The following is a 16330-nucleotide window of genomic DNA, read 5'->3' on the forward strand; positions in this document are numbered from 1 at the left end:
TGGTCTCAGCTCACTGCAGCCTCCGCATCCTGAGTTCAAGCAATTCTCCTGCCTCAGCCTCCCAAGTAGCTGGGATTACAGGCACCCACCACCACACCTGGCTAATTTTTTGTATTTTTAGTACAGACAGGGTTTCACTGTGTTGGCCAGGCTGGTCTTGAACTCCTGACCTCAGGTCATCCGCCCGCTCAATGCTGGGATTACAGGCATGAGCCACCACACCTGGCCCAAGCTCTTGATTTTTGTTTTAACTTTTAAACAAAATTAAACTGGACAAGTGTAATCTTTTATGTGAAAAGTTGTTTTTGTGTAAAAAAAAAAAAAAAGCTTTCTGAAACTGAGTTTTAATGATTAGTAACAACCTACATGCTGAATGAAATAATTTTTCTAAGACTGTATTAACTTAGAGCTCTCTGCATTGTTCAACCCAGATCACTAAATTGATTGGTGAAATTCCGTTTCTCCTTGATTTGCGTTGACATTGTATATCCATGTTTTTTCTTCCTCTCTACCTTTAGTGATTCTATTCTGACACTATCTCCTGATACTCTGCAAAATGGGCCCTTCCTCTCTAGCCACCTAGGGACTCTTCATCAGCCCTGTTTCTTGTCTTGATCATCCCCTGCATTTGGCTTTTGTTCATTCTGTATTTCTGAGTAGAATGACTTTGTACTCATCTAAATCCTGTCTCTCCTTCAGGAATATGCCTTGAGGCTTTTCTCAGCCTCTCCAGTGAAATTGAATCTTTTTTCTGAACAGCTATAGATTAAATGAAAAAAGTGTGTGAATAAATTTTTTAAAAATAATGTTACATATTTATATTCAGTCAGCATTCAATACACAAGACATTGTTGATATTCAGAGAACTTCATACAGAACTCATGTAAAGCCACCTCACATGGTATTTATTTTTTAGGGATTTTTATAAAATGTTTTATTGAGGTATACTTAACATACAATAAACTGCATGTTTAAATTAGCTAATTTGTTAAGATTTGTCATACATACACACATGAAACTATGCCCACAATGTAACATCTTCAAGTTTCTTTATGTTCTTAGGCAGTCCTCCCTCCCATTCCTCCCCATCACAGGTACCATTGTTTCTGTCATTATAGACTAATTTTTGTTTTTCTTAGCCTAGCTTCTTTCATTCTGCATAATTATTTTCAGATTAATTCACATTGTTGCATGCATCAATAGTTTATTTCTTTTTATGGCTAAACAGCATCCTGTCATGTGAATGTGCTTCAATTTGTTCACTACCTGTCAATGTATATTTAGGATTTTTTCCAATTTTTGCCTATTACAAATAGTGCTGCCATGAACACTTGTGTACACATCTTTGTATGGACATAGGCTTCATTTTTCTTAGGAAACTACTTAGGAGTGGAATAGCTGGATCATATACGGTAGGTATATGCTCTTTTTAAAAACTGTCAAATCGTATTCTAAATTTTACATTCCTACCAGCAGAAAATGAGAGCGTTAGTTACTCTACATCCTTACTAATACTTGATATAGTTAGGCTTTTTTTTTTTTTTTGAGACGGAGTCTCGCTGTGTCCCCCAGGCTGGAGTTCAGTGGCACGATCTTGGCTCACTGCAAGCTCCACCTCCCAGGTTCACGCCATTCTCTTGCCTCAGCCTCCCGAGTAGCTGGGACTACAGGCGCCCGCCACCATGCCCAGCTAATTTTGTAGTTAGGCTTTTTAATTTTAGACATTCTAAACATGGGAAGTGGTAGTTCATTGTGGATTTACTTGGCATAGTGTTTTAGCACAACTTGAGGGATAAAAGTTGAACATTTATCCTACATATTTTTGCCTTATTTCTTTAAACCTCTGAATTTGGAAAGTCTGAGTTCTGTTAGCAACTTTCTTCTTTGAAAATAAAAATACATTTAAAGTGTGTGTCATGGTTTGCATGGCACTTTAAACACACAGTGTACTCGTTGCCATTCAGGCACAGTATTTTCTAACACTTAAAGGAATCAGAAGTAGTGACAATAAAAGCAGCATCATTTCTCTTAAATAAATACCCTTAGAAATACTTAGAACCTGTTTTGGCTTTTTGTTATTGTTGTTTGTGCTCTCTTTATCAGTTCTAATTATTTAAGAAAAAGCAAAATAATCTTTTTAAAAACTGGTTTGCAACAAAATTGTTTCTCTAGTTGTTTCTCTGTAGAGAGAAACATTCATAATTATGAAGGACAAAAGAATCTGAACAAATATTTTTCTAAGACCTTTTTAATAAGATTTTTAGCTATTAGATTACTTTTAAACAAAAATAGCTATAACCTCAGATTTGAAACTTCATTACACAAAAAACAGGAGAAAATTGTACACCCAAGTGCTGTTTTATATCAAACGAGGATTGACAATTGTGTTTTTATGCATCTGTTCTGCCCACATAAGAAGCCAGCTTCATCATCTGGATGTGTCCTGAGGCCGAAACTTTTTATAAATATGAGAATTTCACTTTTTTTAAATGGCAAGCAGAATATGGTGTCCAGCTGTGGATTTGCTTATATATTGTGTTTGCATTTTTTCTTCCTGAGCTTGTTTTATACAGTATATGGCACTACGTTGTCATACAAATTTCATGATTAATGCTTATTTATGAAATCTTGTGTAAATATCTTAGGACTCAGTCAAACAATGTGCAAGTTAAACAGTTTTTCTCCGAATATTGGAATGACACCTCCTTTGGGAATAGTAGGTTGGATATGTTCTTTATCTATAAAAAAAAAAGTCTCATATGTAACATTTGCCTTTTACTATTCGATGTTATATCATTCTTTTTCAATTTGTTTTGTGGGACAAAAAATCCAGTTTCAGATTTATTCCTGGGAATCACAGAGAAAATTAGATGTGGAAATTAAGATGGTAGTTATTTCATATTATGCTAAATAATTACATTTACTAGAACGCCTTTGTTTTTTAATTTTGATTCTGTCCTCTGGTTGAGAGGCATTTGTATGTGTTCTGTTGTTCACATATTGAAATCAATCTACTGTTTGCTAATAAGCTGTGCTTACATTACTGTGGGTTTTAATTCACAGGAATGCTAGGTTGATTATTAAATATCACAGTGTGGGTATGAAGCAAATTTCAAGTGTAAGTTAAAGTGATCGGTGATGCATTGGTAGAGTTTTGTTTTATAAATTTTATTTCTCTGGAATAGTTAATTTTCTCATATTATTATTTTAGTGGATTGAAACTGGAAGTTGAAAGACTTGTTTTCTCTTTTTTTTTCTTATGCTCTCAGGTCCAGCTCTTCTGTGAACTAACTGATACCATGAATAAGGTCTGGAATAAGATTCAGAAGAGAGGCAATCTCAACCTATCTTCAACCTCTCCAGAGACCATGGCAGGGCCTATTCCTACTTCTCCAGTTAGAAGCAGTATAGGCACAGCTCCTCCAGATACCAGCACATGCAGCCCATCTGCTGACATTGGGACTACTACTGAGGTAAGTGTTTTTGAAAATCCTGTTACAAAAGGAAGGTTAATATATAACACAGATTTCCAGATCATGGTTTAAAATGAAGATAACCTCACTACTGTGAAAACTGATAGATTCTGAAGGTTCAAGAGGAGCTGTGGCAGCAGTGACTGTATATTCCTTTTAGCTACAAGAATTTCTTTTTTTATTCACTTTTAGCAGCTTTTGGGGTAGTTCAGGATAGTGCAGCCTCTGTGAAATGGTGAAAACTGAGACACAGTAAAGGTATGTTTCCTCAGAAGTGTGGAAATGTAGAAACTGAGTGAAAAAGAGACTCATGCTTCCCCTTTCCCTACCTCTGTTCCTCTACACCTTTTTTGAACCAGGTGACTATTATTATCTAGTCACCTGGTTTAGCTTAGTGGTTTTCAACCCTAGCAGACCCAATGCCCTCTCCTCTTCCTCCCAATTATAAAAGCTTTTCTTTTTATTTTTAAGATCCTAACCTAGAATGCCAGTACCTCTTTTGTATAAGAAATATTTTATAATGCCTCCTTTACTATCCTTAAATGAAAATAAAAATATAACTAGAAATGAAAATGAAAAATAATATAACTTACATATACATATAATTTCAAAAATATATAATGTCTTAAAAGGAAAGTAATTTAAGATACAGTATTATGTACTTCAATATATTAATGCCTGGGCATGACTACATTAGAAGACATAACAGAATAGTCACATGCAATTACTGTGAATATGATGGCTGCAAATAGACTTGTACAGGTCTATATTTAATACCACAAGTGGTATTGCTGTTGGTGACATGATTTTCTAAACTAGTGACAAACTCTTGGTAAAGTTTCAAACACAACATAGTTCAATCTTTCATTATAATAATTGAATTTTGGAACTTCTAGTGTATATTAAAATCATGGAAAAATGAAGAAAAAAGTGTTTAGATTTAAAACATTTTATAAACAGGATTTTTACCTATGTGAATATATATGAGACAGTCTTCATTTTTCAGGACTGCCCTATTCTACACAGGATCTCCTGAACCCCTGACTCCTAACCTTTAAATCCCAATAATGATACACAAACATAGAGTCAACAAAAAATACCCCCATTCATTTCCAAAACATTGCTTAGAGGACAGAAATTTCCCCAACGAGAACTACTGTTCTATAGTAGATGGAGGTAGAAGTTAACATTTTTTTGTTTCTGCATAAAGACACCATTTCCTCTGGAAATAAAGCTATTGGAAAAATGCAGAATGGGATAAGAATCAAGTAAACGGGATGTTAATTTCTTTCATCTTACAAATCAGTAAAAGCAAACAAACTCAGTTAAAAGGGCAAATTTCAGCTGCTTTAAGGCATTTAACACTTTAGAGTACATCTGTTTAACCCCCTATACAGGCAACTTTTCTATCTTGCCCATTCCAAATCTTAAGAATCACAGTAGCCTAGGTGATAAGATTATTCTTTCTCTTTTTTCTTTTTTCTTCCCAAATGAGGAGGCGATAAGAAGTCTAGAAATGAGCCCGTATGAAGTTAATGGGACGTATCCTTTCTAGAGTAAAAGCAGTGAATTCTTTCTTGAAGAGTTCCAATATTATTAGCATACAAAATCTTTTAGAATTCCTGCAGTAAAAAAGCTGTTTAACTTTATTGAATAAGCAGTTTCCACACTTACTTAACCAAAAGCTCATCTTTCTCAGTCTGCCTATTAACACTTTACAAAATATATTTTGTGAAATCCTTTGGTAGAGTAATCAAAGTTTAAGGTAATCAGTTGCTAGACAAAGATAATACAAGTGAAAATGATAAATACTGTTAAATCTTAGAGACATTTTAGTGGCTGAAAGGAGAGTGTTCCATTAAACAGTTGTTTTCTAAGTACTGTGTTTACAGAAATGTCTAGAGGAACATGACATCCATTTTGGAGTGCTCACTCAACTCTTTTGGAAATGTGTTTTTTTGAAAGAAACATTTAAAAGACATTTCAAGTCCAGGAAAGACAGGGCTCACATGAAATGGTGACAGCTTTTGGTCATACATCTAGAGACTACCGTTCATACAAGGTATAGTGTGAATCATACACTCTAGGATTGTACAGTGTACAAACAACACAAAAGGACATGGTGGCCCTGATGTGAAATGTAATAAAAATAAACATGCCCTACATTTATAGAGGAAGGATTAATAAATTCATTCTAAGAGGTCTGTGGCTATTTTGTAGAGAAAATAATATTTGAGATGGATATTTAAAAATGAGTAAGACATGAGTAACAATTTTGTTTTACTAGATGTATAATAATACATACTAGAAGAATAGTATCTTCATCAGCCAAAGTGAAGAAGTTAAGAAAGGGGAAAATTTTGCTAAATTGCTTAAAAAAAAGTAAATTCTGATTTTAATAATACCCTTATATGACTTAAATTCATTTCAAATTAGAAAGTTGAGGATTTTTTCTGATTGGGTTATAAAGACAAGTAATGAAAATGCTCGTAGTAGATTTGTTTGTTTTGTACTATCTATAGATTTAATCTGATCTGTTTCAGATTTGAAAGATCTGAAAATGACAAAATTTTCAAAATGCACCCTCTTCTCTTATTTATATAGTGTGGTCAAGAAAAGAGGTGATTACTACTAGTCCAATATCAATTTGAAATCCACTTGGGAAGATTATTTGCTGAGAAGTACCTTAAAATAATTTAGCTGATTTGTTTTTCATAAAGGGCAGGAAGATTTTTATGAAGATGGTTATTCACTATTGAAGCTACTGAATGAAAACAATGACTATATTTTCTTATGTCATCATTTACTGGCTAATTTTGAAAGAGGTAAATTTAAACCCAGATGCACACATAGTTAATCTACCTGTAAATATTTTTTGAGAGCAAGAATAGAAATTAAACATGAAATATTCGGTAGACAAACACCTCCTTATAGGTCGCAAGGTAAAGTTAGATCAATGCCTTAAAATTGATCATCATATCTTAACCATCTGGGTGACAGAGTGAGTCTGTGTCCTGTCTCAAAAAAAAAAGAGAGCGATAATGCTTGTAAAATACTTAGTTTAGTGAGTACTCCAAAAGGGAAAGCTAATGCAAGTCTCCTTCATAAAATTTTTGCATTAGGCCTTGAGTATAGGCAAATTTCTATACACACAGGGTACCATTTAAACATTTTCAATTTAGTGAGTCTTCATTTTATGTTCCCAGCTCTTGTAAAGTCAGGAACAACACTAGGATTTACTCACAACAGATCAGGCAAGTTGTCAGTCAGTGATATGCTTCATGTAACTTGTTAACAGATTTTTGAAACCCTACTAGGGTTAACTAATTATGTCATTTCAATTTAACTTTTAATTTTCTCCTTAGCCCTGGGCAGAAGATTCTGCCACACTAATCAAATGCCGTACCATAGTAGCCCTATGCTGTTATTTGTTATATCATTTTGTTATAACAAGGGAGGAAGGAGCTATAATTATAAAATTACTTCAGTGTAACAATGTTATTTAAATTCATTAACACCTTATTAGTAAGGTAATAAAAATATTAAGAACATATTTATGAAAGATGAATTATAACTCAGAGCTTGCTAACGAGTGCACTGAAATACCATGAGATGTGTCACAGCTATGCTGAGACATGGATTACCTTGGCCTTTAGAGTCTTTGGGTGGGTCTAGGGTGAATGAAACTTTCAATGCTGTGGAAATTTTTCTGCTTACCACAGATACAAATAACATTTCCTACATATGCAATGATATGAAAAAGGTTGGGAAGTACTACTATAACTATCCGCAACACATATATTCTATATTTAAATCTGTATACAGATGTGTTGTTGACATGATAGTGTGGCTAATAGAAAATATTCTTATAATCAAAAGATTATCAGGACAATGATTACTAGGAGGAGAGAAGGACTTCTAGAGCTTTCCAGGAATGCTATGTTCAAAGAAGCATAAAGGCTTTTGAATAGATTAAAACAAACAAAAAAGTTTATATAGTCTCCCCTTCATATTGTTCATTCTTTTATTTCTTAACATTTTAAAATAATTGGTTTATAGTCCTTTTAGATTTTCTTAACTCCATTTATTGGAGATGCTAAATTTTTGTTATGTCTGTTGACTCTCCCTTTTTCTGGTTCATTTTCTCGTGTGGTTTGTAATATCTTATTGTGAACTCATCTTCAACAGTTTAATTTTTCTGTGTGATTCCTATGAGCCCTCTGTTGTAGAATTGTCCCTACAGAGCATTTTGACATTCACTTTTGCCAGGGTGCTAGAGATTTCAGGGAACCTTGGGCAGTTTTTAGGTTTCTTTATCAACAAGTGTTTGTCTTATCATATAAGTAGTATGCACGACATCCCACACAAGCAAATAATAGCATTTAGTTTTTCATGTTTGTTTTATTTTGTTTTTTTGTTTTTTTTTTTTTTTTTTTTTTTTGAGATGGAGTTTCACTCTTGTTGTCCAGGCTGGAGTGCAGTGGCGCGATCTCGGCTCAGTGCAACTTCTGCCTTCCAATTTCAAGCGATTCTCCTGCCTCAGCCTCCTGAGTAGCTGGGATTACAGGCGCCTGCCACCACGCCTGGCTGATTTTTGTATTTTTACTAGAGATGGGGTTTCACCATGTTGGCCAGGCTGGTCTCGAACTCCTGACCTCAGGTGTTCTGCCTCCCAAAGTACTGGGATTACATGCGTGAGCCATCCTGCCCAGCTGTGAATGACTTTATCATGCCGCCACTTTCACCTCTTCTCTGTCCTAGGAATCTGAAAAACATCCATGGCATTTCTTAGCCTGCTGAAGCCTGGTGTCTAGTGTATCTTTTGCTTAAAAAGCAGCTTGTTTGCCTCCAGACTTTATGCAAAGAACTCCCCAGTTCAGACTCTAGACTATATCTGCAGTCCCTGAATGAGTGTTAAAACACCATTGCTCAACCCCTCGACCCTTATCTGAGTTTGATACTTCTACATACTCCCAAGGACTGTTTCCACTTGTTACCCTGACTTTGTGTTTCCTCTTCGTTTCTGACACCATAGTATTTGTCTTTATTTCAAGTTTTGCTATCGTATTAGAAAAAGATGGTAGTCTGAAATTGGACAGTTTAAGACAATTTAGTAAAAGGACAAAGATGTTAACTGGGAAGGAAAATCTCAGTTAACAGGAGATGATTGAGTACCCTGGAGCAGTTGTTGACACCAGTAGGCTTAAAGGGCAGGAGAGAGAGTTTATCAGAACAGGGAATAAATACCCAGACTTCATTCTCCACTTCCTCTGTTTCCTGCCACTGTTTCTCATTGACTGAAACCAAGAAAAAAAAAAAAAAACAGAGGACCTGGAAATCCATTCATATTGTTCATATAGATTAACTTCTCAAGCACAGAGGGTAGTGAAGGGTAGAGAGTAGATCTAGAGGGCCAAAGAAAAGATATGTAGCACTTTTCGGTATTAAATTCACCTGGCATTTTATCCAGAATATCTGTGCTGTGGTAGTACAAATGGTAAATGTTCATTTCAGCTTAGTCTCCATATTGCTGGTATTAAAATTTCTTACTAAGAACTAGTCTTTTTAATCTCACTCTCCTTGTACATATTAACTTCTCAATCCTATCAATTAACTTCTTTGGTGATTTTTTTAAATTGTGGTAAAAAATATACATGGTAAAATTTACCATTTTAACCATTTTAAAATGTACAATTTAGTGGCATTAGGCACCCTCACAGTGTGTAGCATAACCACTATCTATTTCTAGAACTTTTTCATCATCCCAGACAGAATCTCTATCCCCATCTAACAACTCTGTCTTCTCCTCTCCCTCCATTCCTGGTAACCTCTATTCTACTTTCTGTCTCTATCGATTTGCCTATTCTAGGTACTTCATGTAAGAAGAATCGTATGGTATTTGTCCTTTTGTGTCTGGCTTGTTCTACTTTGTGTAATATATTTAAGGCTTATTCCTTTCTTTGTATGTATCAGAATTCCACTCCTTTTTATGGCTGAGTAATATTTCATTGTATGTGTATAAGACATTTAATTTATCTGTTTCTTTGTTGCTGGACATCTGGGTTATTTCTACCTTTTTGTCTGTTGTGGATAATGCTGCTTTGAACATTGCTGCACAAGGGTTGATGAATTTTTAATGTAATAGTTTTGCCTTGAAGAAATTGTATGCATGTTATATGACTTGCACCTGAAAAACCATTTTAAAACTCATGTAGTACCAGAAATAGTATTTAATTTTTTTAACTGTTGAATATGTTGATAATTGATGTATTTGGTTTAAAATGTAGAGGGAGGGGAAAGAAAATAAATCGAAATGTTTTTAAAGATACTTTATTCGGTACTGATTTTCTGATTTAGAAGAGCACATTTCTATCATCTTAATATCATTTGCTTAGTACTAGCCTGAATGGTCTAGAATTATAGTAGCACTTAATATTATCCCTTACTGTGTTCAAGCATATTTCAAAATTTTGGCAGAAAATATGGGTCCCAAAGGGGAAAAAAGGGAAAATTCGAGTAGTATGTTTAGTTTCTATAGTAACCCTTCAAACAAAAAAAGAATGTTAGTAATTGATTTTCTCTAAGGTGTATTTTTTTTTTTTCCTCCTGGGGAAAACTAGCTAAACTGTCTGCTACTTTCCTACTCTTTGTTGTTATGAACTCTCTCTTTTCTCCTTTTCTCAGTCTTAACAATTGGCTTCCTCTGACTTTGGTGTAATGGTTTTGTGGAACTTGAAAAGTGAGCAAAGATCTTTGTCTTAATTCTGTCAACTTACAGTTGTATTTTCGAAAAAGATTGTCAGACAGATCCTTTAGACCAGCATTTTTATTTTATATACTAGAAAATTGAAACCCAGAGAATTAAAATTTGTGTTACTATGTAGGGTCTGGGCTGACTGATATTAGCTTGATTCTAAGTTAGTGGAACCTCTGGAAGAGACTTTGTAAATTTGCTTAAGTTCTTTGTAGATTCTGAATATAAGCCCTTTGTCAGATGGGTAGATTGCAAAAATTTTCTCCCATTCTGTAGGTTGCCTGTTCACTCTGATGAGAGTTTCTTTTGCTGTGCAGAAGATCTTTAGTTTAATTAGATCCCATTTGTCTATTTTGGCTTTTGTTGCCATTGCTTTTGGTGTTTTAGTCATGAAGTCTTTGCCCATTCCTATGTCCTGAATGGTATTGCCTAGGTTTTCCTCTAGGATTTTTATGGTTTTAGGTCTTACATTTAAGTCTTTAATCCATCTTGAGTTACTTTCTGTATAAGGTTTAAGGAAGGGATCAAGTTTCAGCTTTCTACATATGGCTAGCCAGTTTTCCCAGCACTATTTATTAAATAGGGAGTCCTTTCCCCATTGCTTGTTTTTGTCAGGTTTGTCAAAGATCAGACGGTTGTAGATGTGAGGTGTTATTTCTGAGGCCTCTGTGCTGTTCCATTGATCTATGTCTCTGTTTTGGCACCAGTGCCATGCTGTTTTGGTTACTGTAGCCTTGTAGTATAGTTTGAAGTCAGGTAGCGTGATGCCATCTCCTTTGGTTTTTTTTTTTTTTAATTTTTTTTTCTGCTTAGGATTGACTTGGCAATGCGGGCTCTTTTTTGGTTCCATATGAACTTTAAAGTAGTTTTTTCCAATTCTGTGAAGAAAGTCATTTGTAGCTTGATGGGGATGGCATTGAATCTACAAATTACCTTGGGCAGTATGGCCATTTTCACAATATTGATTCTTCCTACCCATGAATATGGAACGTTTTTCCATTTGTTTGTGTCCTCTTTTACTTCGTTGAGCAGTGGTTTGTAGTTCTCCTTGAAGAGGTCCTTCAGATCCCTTGTAAGTTGTTTTCCTAGGCATTTTATTCTCTTTGAAGCAATTGTGAATGGGAGTTCACTCATGATTTGGCTCTCTGTTTGTCTGTTATTGGTGGATAAGAATGCTTGTGATTTTTGCACATTGATTTTGTATCCTGAGACTTTGCTGAAGTTGCTTATCAGCTTAAGGAGATTTTGGGCTGAGACGGGGTTTTCTAAATATACAATCATGTCATCTGCAAACAGGGACAATTTGACTTCCTCTTTTCCTAGTTGAATACTCTTTATTTCTTTCTCCTGCCTGATTGCCCTGGTCAGAACTTCCAACACTATATTGATTAGGAGTGGTGAGAGAGGGCATCCTTGTCTTGTGCCGGTTTTGAAAGGGAATGCTTCCAGTTTTTGCCTATTCAATATGATATTGGCTGTGGGTTTGTCATAAATAGCTCTTATTTTAAGATAGCTTCCATAAATACGTAATTTATTGATAGTTTTTAGCGTGAAGGGATGTTGAATTTTGTGGAAGGCCTTTTCTGCATCTTTTGAAATACTCATGTGGTGTTTGTCATTGGTTCTGTTTATGTGATGGAGTATGTTTATTGATTTGCATATGTTGAACCAGCCTTGCATCCCAGGGGTGAACCCAAGTTGTTCGTGATGGATAAGCTTTTTGATGTGCTGCTGGATTCAGTTTGCCAATATTTTATTGAGGATTTTTGCATCAATGTTCATCAGGGATATTGGTCTAAAATTCTCTATTTTTGTTGTGTCTCTGCCAGGCTTTGGTATCAGGATGATGCTGGCCTCATAAAATGAGTTAGAGAGGATTCCCTCTTTTTCTATTGATTGGAATAGTTTCAGAGGGAATGGTACCAGTTCCTCTTTGTACCTCTGGTAGAATTCGGCTGTGAATCCATCTGGTCCTGGACTTTTTTTGGTTGGTAGGCTATTAATTATTGCCTCAATTTCAGAGCCTGTTATTGGTCTATTCAGAGATTCAACTTCTTCCTGGTTTAGTCTTGGGAGGGTGTATATGTCCAGGAATTTATCCATTCCTTCTAGATTTTCTAGTTTATTTGCATAGAGGTGTTTATAGTATTCTTTGATGGTAGTTTGTATTTCTGTGGGATCAGTGGTGATATCCCTTTTATTATTTTTTATTGTGTCTGTCTGATTCTTCTCTCTTTTCTTCTTTATTAGTCTGGCTAGTGGTCTATCTACTTTGTTGATCTTTTCAAAAAACCAGCTCCTGGATTCACTGATTTTTTTTGAAGGGTTTTTCGTGTCTCTATCTCCTTCAATTCTGCTCTGATTTTAGTTATTTCTTGTCTTCTGCTAGATTTTGAATTTGTTTGCTGTTGCTTCTCTAGTTCTTTTCGTTTTGATTTTAGGGTGTCAATTTTAGATCTTTCCTGCTTTCTCTTGTGGGCATTTAGTGCTGTAAATTTCCCTCTACACACTGCTTTAAATGTTTCCCAGAGATTCTGGTACTTTGTGTTTTCGTTCTTACTGGTTTCAAAGAACATCTTTATTTCTGCCTTCATTTGGTTATTTACCCAATAGTCATTCAGGAGCAGGTTGTTCAGTTTCCATGTAGTTGTGTGGTTCTGAGCCAAGATATCTGCTGTTAGTCTGATGGGCTTCCCTTTGTGGGTAACCTGATCTTTCTGTCTGGCTGCCCTTAACATTTTTTCCTTCATTTCAACCTTGGTGAATCTGACAATTACGTGTCTTGGGGTTGTTCTTCTCGAGGAGTATCTTTGTGGTATTCTCTCTATTTCCTGGATTTGAATATTGGCCTGCTTTGCTGGGTTGGGGAAATTCTCCTGGATAATATCCTGAAGAGTATTTTCTAACTTGGTTCCATTTTCCCTGTCACTTTCAGGTACACCAATCAAACGTAGATTTGATGTTTTCACATAGTCCTGTATTTCTTGGAGGCTTTGTTCCTTTCTTTTCACTCTTTTTTCTCTTATCTTGTCTTCTCACTTTATTTCATTAATTTGATCTTCAATCACTGATATTCTTTCTTCGACTTGATTGAAACGACTATTGAAGCTTGTGCATGCGTCACGTAGTTCTCATGCTGTGGTTTTCAGCTCCATCAGGTCATTTAAGGTCTTGTCTATACTGTTTATTCTAGTTAGCCATTCATCTAACCTTTTTTCAAGGTTTTTAGCTTCCTTGCGATGGGTTTGAACATGCTCCTTTTGCTCAGAGAAGTTTGTTATTACTGACCTTCTGAAGCCTACTTCTGTCAATTCGTCAAAGTCATTCTCCATGCAGTTTTGTTCCATTGCGGTGAGGACCTGCCATTCTTGGAGGAGAAGAGGCGCTCAGGTTTTTGGAATTTTCAGCTTTTCTGCTCTGGTTTCTCCCCGCTTTGTGGTTTTATCTACCTTTGTTCTTTGATGTTGGTGACCTACAGATGGGGTTTTGGTGTGGATGTCGTTCTTGTTGATGTTGATGCTATTCCATTCTGTTTGTTAGTTTTCCTTCTAACAGTCAGGCTCCTCAGCTGCAGGTCTGGAGCTGCAGGTCTGTTGGAATTTACAGGAGTTCTACTCCAGACCCTGTTTGCCTGGGTATCAACTGCAAATATTGCAGAACAGCAAATATTGCTGCCTGATTCTTCCTCTGGAAGCTTCATCCCAGAGGGGCATCTGCCTGTATGAGGTGTCTGTCAGCCCCTACTGGGAGGTGTCTCTTGGTCAGGCTACACGGGCATCAGGGACCCACTTGAAGAGGCAGTCTGTCTGTTCTCAGAGCTTGAATGACATGCTGAGAGAACCACCGCTCTCTTTAGAGCTGTCAGACAGGGATGTTTAAGCCTGCAGAAGTTGTCTGCTGTCTTTTGTTCAGTATGCCCTGCCCACAGAGGTGGAGTCTAGAGAGGCAGTAGGCCTAGCTGAGTTGTGGTGGGCTCTGCCCAGTTCAAGCTTCCCTGTCACTTTGCTTACTTACTGAAGCCTCAGCAATGGTGGACACCCCTCTCCCTGCCAGGCTCCTGCCTCGCAGGTTGATGTGAGACTGCTGCGCTAGCAGTGAGCAAGGCTCCCTGGGAGTGGGACCTGTAGAGCCAGGCACGGGGTGGAATCCCCTTGTCTGCTGCTTGCTAAGACTGTGGGAGAAGCGCACTATTTGGTCAAGTGTGTACCGGTCCTCCAGGTACAGTCTGTCATGGCTTCCTTTGGCAGGAAAGGGAAATCCCCCGACCCCTTGCAGTTACCAGGTGAGGGGACATCCCAGCATGCTTTGGCTCACCCTCCATGGGCTGTACCCACTCTCCAACCAGTCCTAGTGAGAAGAACCAGGTACCTCAGTTGGAAATACAGATATCACCCATCTTCTGCGTCAATCTCACTGGGAGCTGTAGGCTAGAGCTGTTCCTATTCAGTCATCTTGGAAGCGACTTTGAAATTATTATATACGTAATTTATCTCCTTTATTCTCTTAATGTGACTAATTATATCAATTGATTTTCACATGTGCAACTGACCATGCATTTCTAGAAAAATCCCAATTTGGTTATGATAGATATTGCTAGATTGAGGTTGCTAATTGTTTAGGATTTTGGTATCTATAGTCATGAGTGATACTGACCATTTTTACCATTTTAAGTATATAATTCTGTTGAATTCTGTATTTTTTTCTTATAATAGCCTTGTCATCTTTTGGTATTAGATTAGAAGATTTTACTATCTTTATAAATGAGTTAGCAAGTGTTCCCTCTTGTCCTACTCTCTAAAAAACTGTTTTCATTTGAAATTTCTCCTAATCACTATATTTTCCATGTTAAAAAAGTAATCTTAATTGAAAAGGTACTTGGCTATAACACATATCTGATCTAAATTTGAAAGTCTTAGTTTAGATGTCATTTAGAAAATTATTTGAAGAGAGAGAGAATGGGTTGGGCATGGTGGCTCACACCTGTCGTCTGAGCACTTTGGGAGGCCGAAGCAGGCAAATCAGCTGAGATCAGGAGTTCAAGATCAGCCTGGCCAACATGGTAAAACCCCATCTCTACTCCAAATACAAAACTTAGCTGGGTGTGGTGGCATGTGCCTGAAATCCCGATTCGGGAGGCTGCAACAGGAGAATCACTTGAACCTGGGAGGCAGAGGTTGCAGTGAGCTGAGATCGTGCCACTGTACTCCAGCCTGGGCGACAGAGCAAGACTCTATCTGAAAAAAAAAAAAAAGAAAAGAAAAAGAAAGAGAATGAAATGGTAAGGACCATATGGATAAAGGACCCTAATTTAATAATGTTAGAGAGAACATAGAGAAGCGTCTTCATCCTTTTTCCATCTCCAACACTGATATAGCTTTGTTCCTAGAAATTAAACTTTATACTATGTATTGATAAAATAATACTTAATGATAAGATAAATATTTCCATCCCACTCCAGTGGCCCAATTTATGTCAAGTAAAACTAATGAACGTATAGTAATGTGTTTTTGTTAGTGTATACTCATGATTTTATATTACTATAACTTTTTTGGCTTAATTTTTTTGTTGTGGTACAATATACACAACATAAAATATACTGTTTTTACCATTTTATGTATACAATTCTGTGATGTTAAGTACATTCACATTGTTGTACAACCTTCACAACAGTCTCCAGTATTTTTTCATCTTCCCCAACTGAAATTCTGTATCCGTTAAAAAATAACTCACCATCTTAATATTAAATCTTCCAATGTATGAACACTGGATGTCTTTCCATTTATTTGTGTCATCTTAATTTCTTTTAAAGATATTTCATAGTTTTCATTATGTCTTTTACTTCCTCAGTTATGTTTATTCTTAAGCATTTTATTATTTTAGATGCAATTGTAAATGGAATTATTCTGTTAATTTTCTTTCTTTATTGTTTGCTTTTAATGCATAGAAACACAACTGATTTGCGTATGTTGGTGTTGTATCCCACAACTTTGTGGAATTCATCGATTAGTTCTAAAAGTTTTCTTGGTATCTTTAGCTTTATACTTATATGATCATGTCATGTGCTAAAAGACATAATTTTACTTTTTCCTTTCCGATTTGGTTG

The 16330-nt window shown here is 36.1% G+C and overlaps 1 protein-coding gene across 17 annotated transcripts in view; it reads left to right on the forward strand.

Annotated features, from left to right (window-relative positions):
* Positions 1-16330, forward strand: part of VPS13B (vacuolar protein sorting 13 homolog B) — an 897698-nt gene that overhangs the window by 478906 nt on the left and 402462 nt on the right. For all 17 annotated transcript variants that reach the window (XM_063642860.1, XM_055286878.2, XM_063642862.1 and 14 more), the window contains exon 25: positions 3270-3473. In XM_063642860.1, the coding sequence (XP_063498930.1) occupies positions 3270-3473 (204 nt within the window). The remainder of the gene's footprint in view (positions 1-3269; positions 3474-16330) is intronic.

The sequence above is a fragment of the Symphalangus syndactylus genome, chromosome 7 (assembly GCF_028878055.3).
Source record: "Symphalangus syndactylus isolate Jambi chromosome 7, NHGRI_mSymSyn1-v2.1_pri, whole genome shotgun sequence".
NCBI classification, from domain to species: Eukaryota; Metazoa; Chordata; class Mammalia; order Primates; family Hylobatidae; genus Symphalangus; species Symphalangus syndactylus.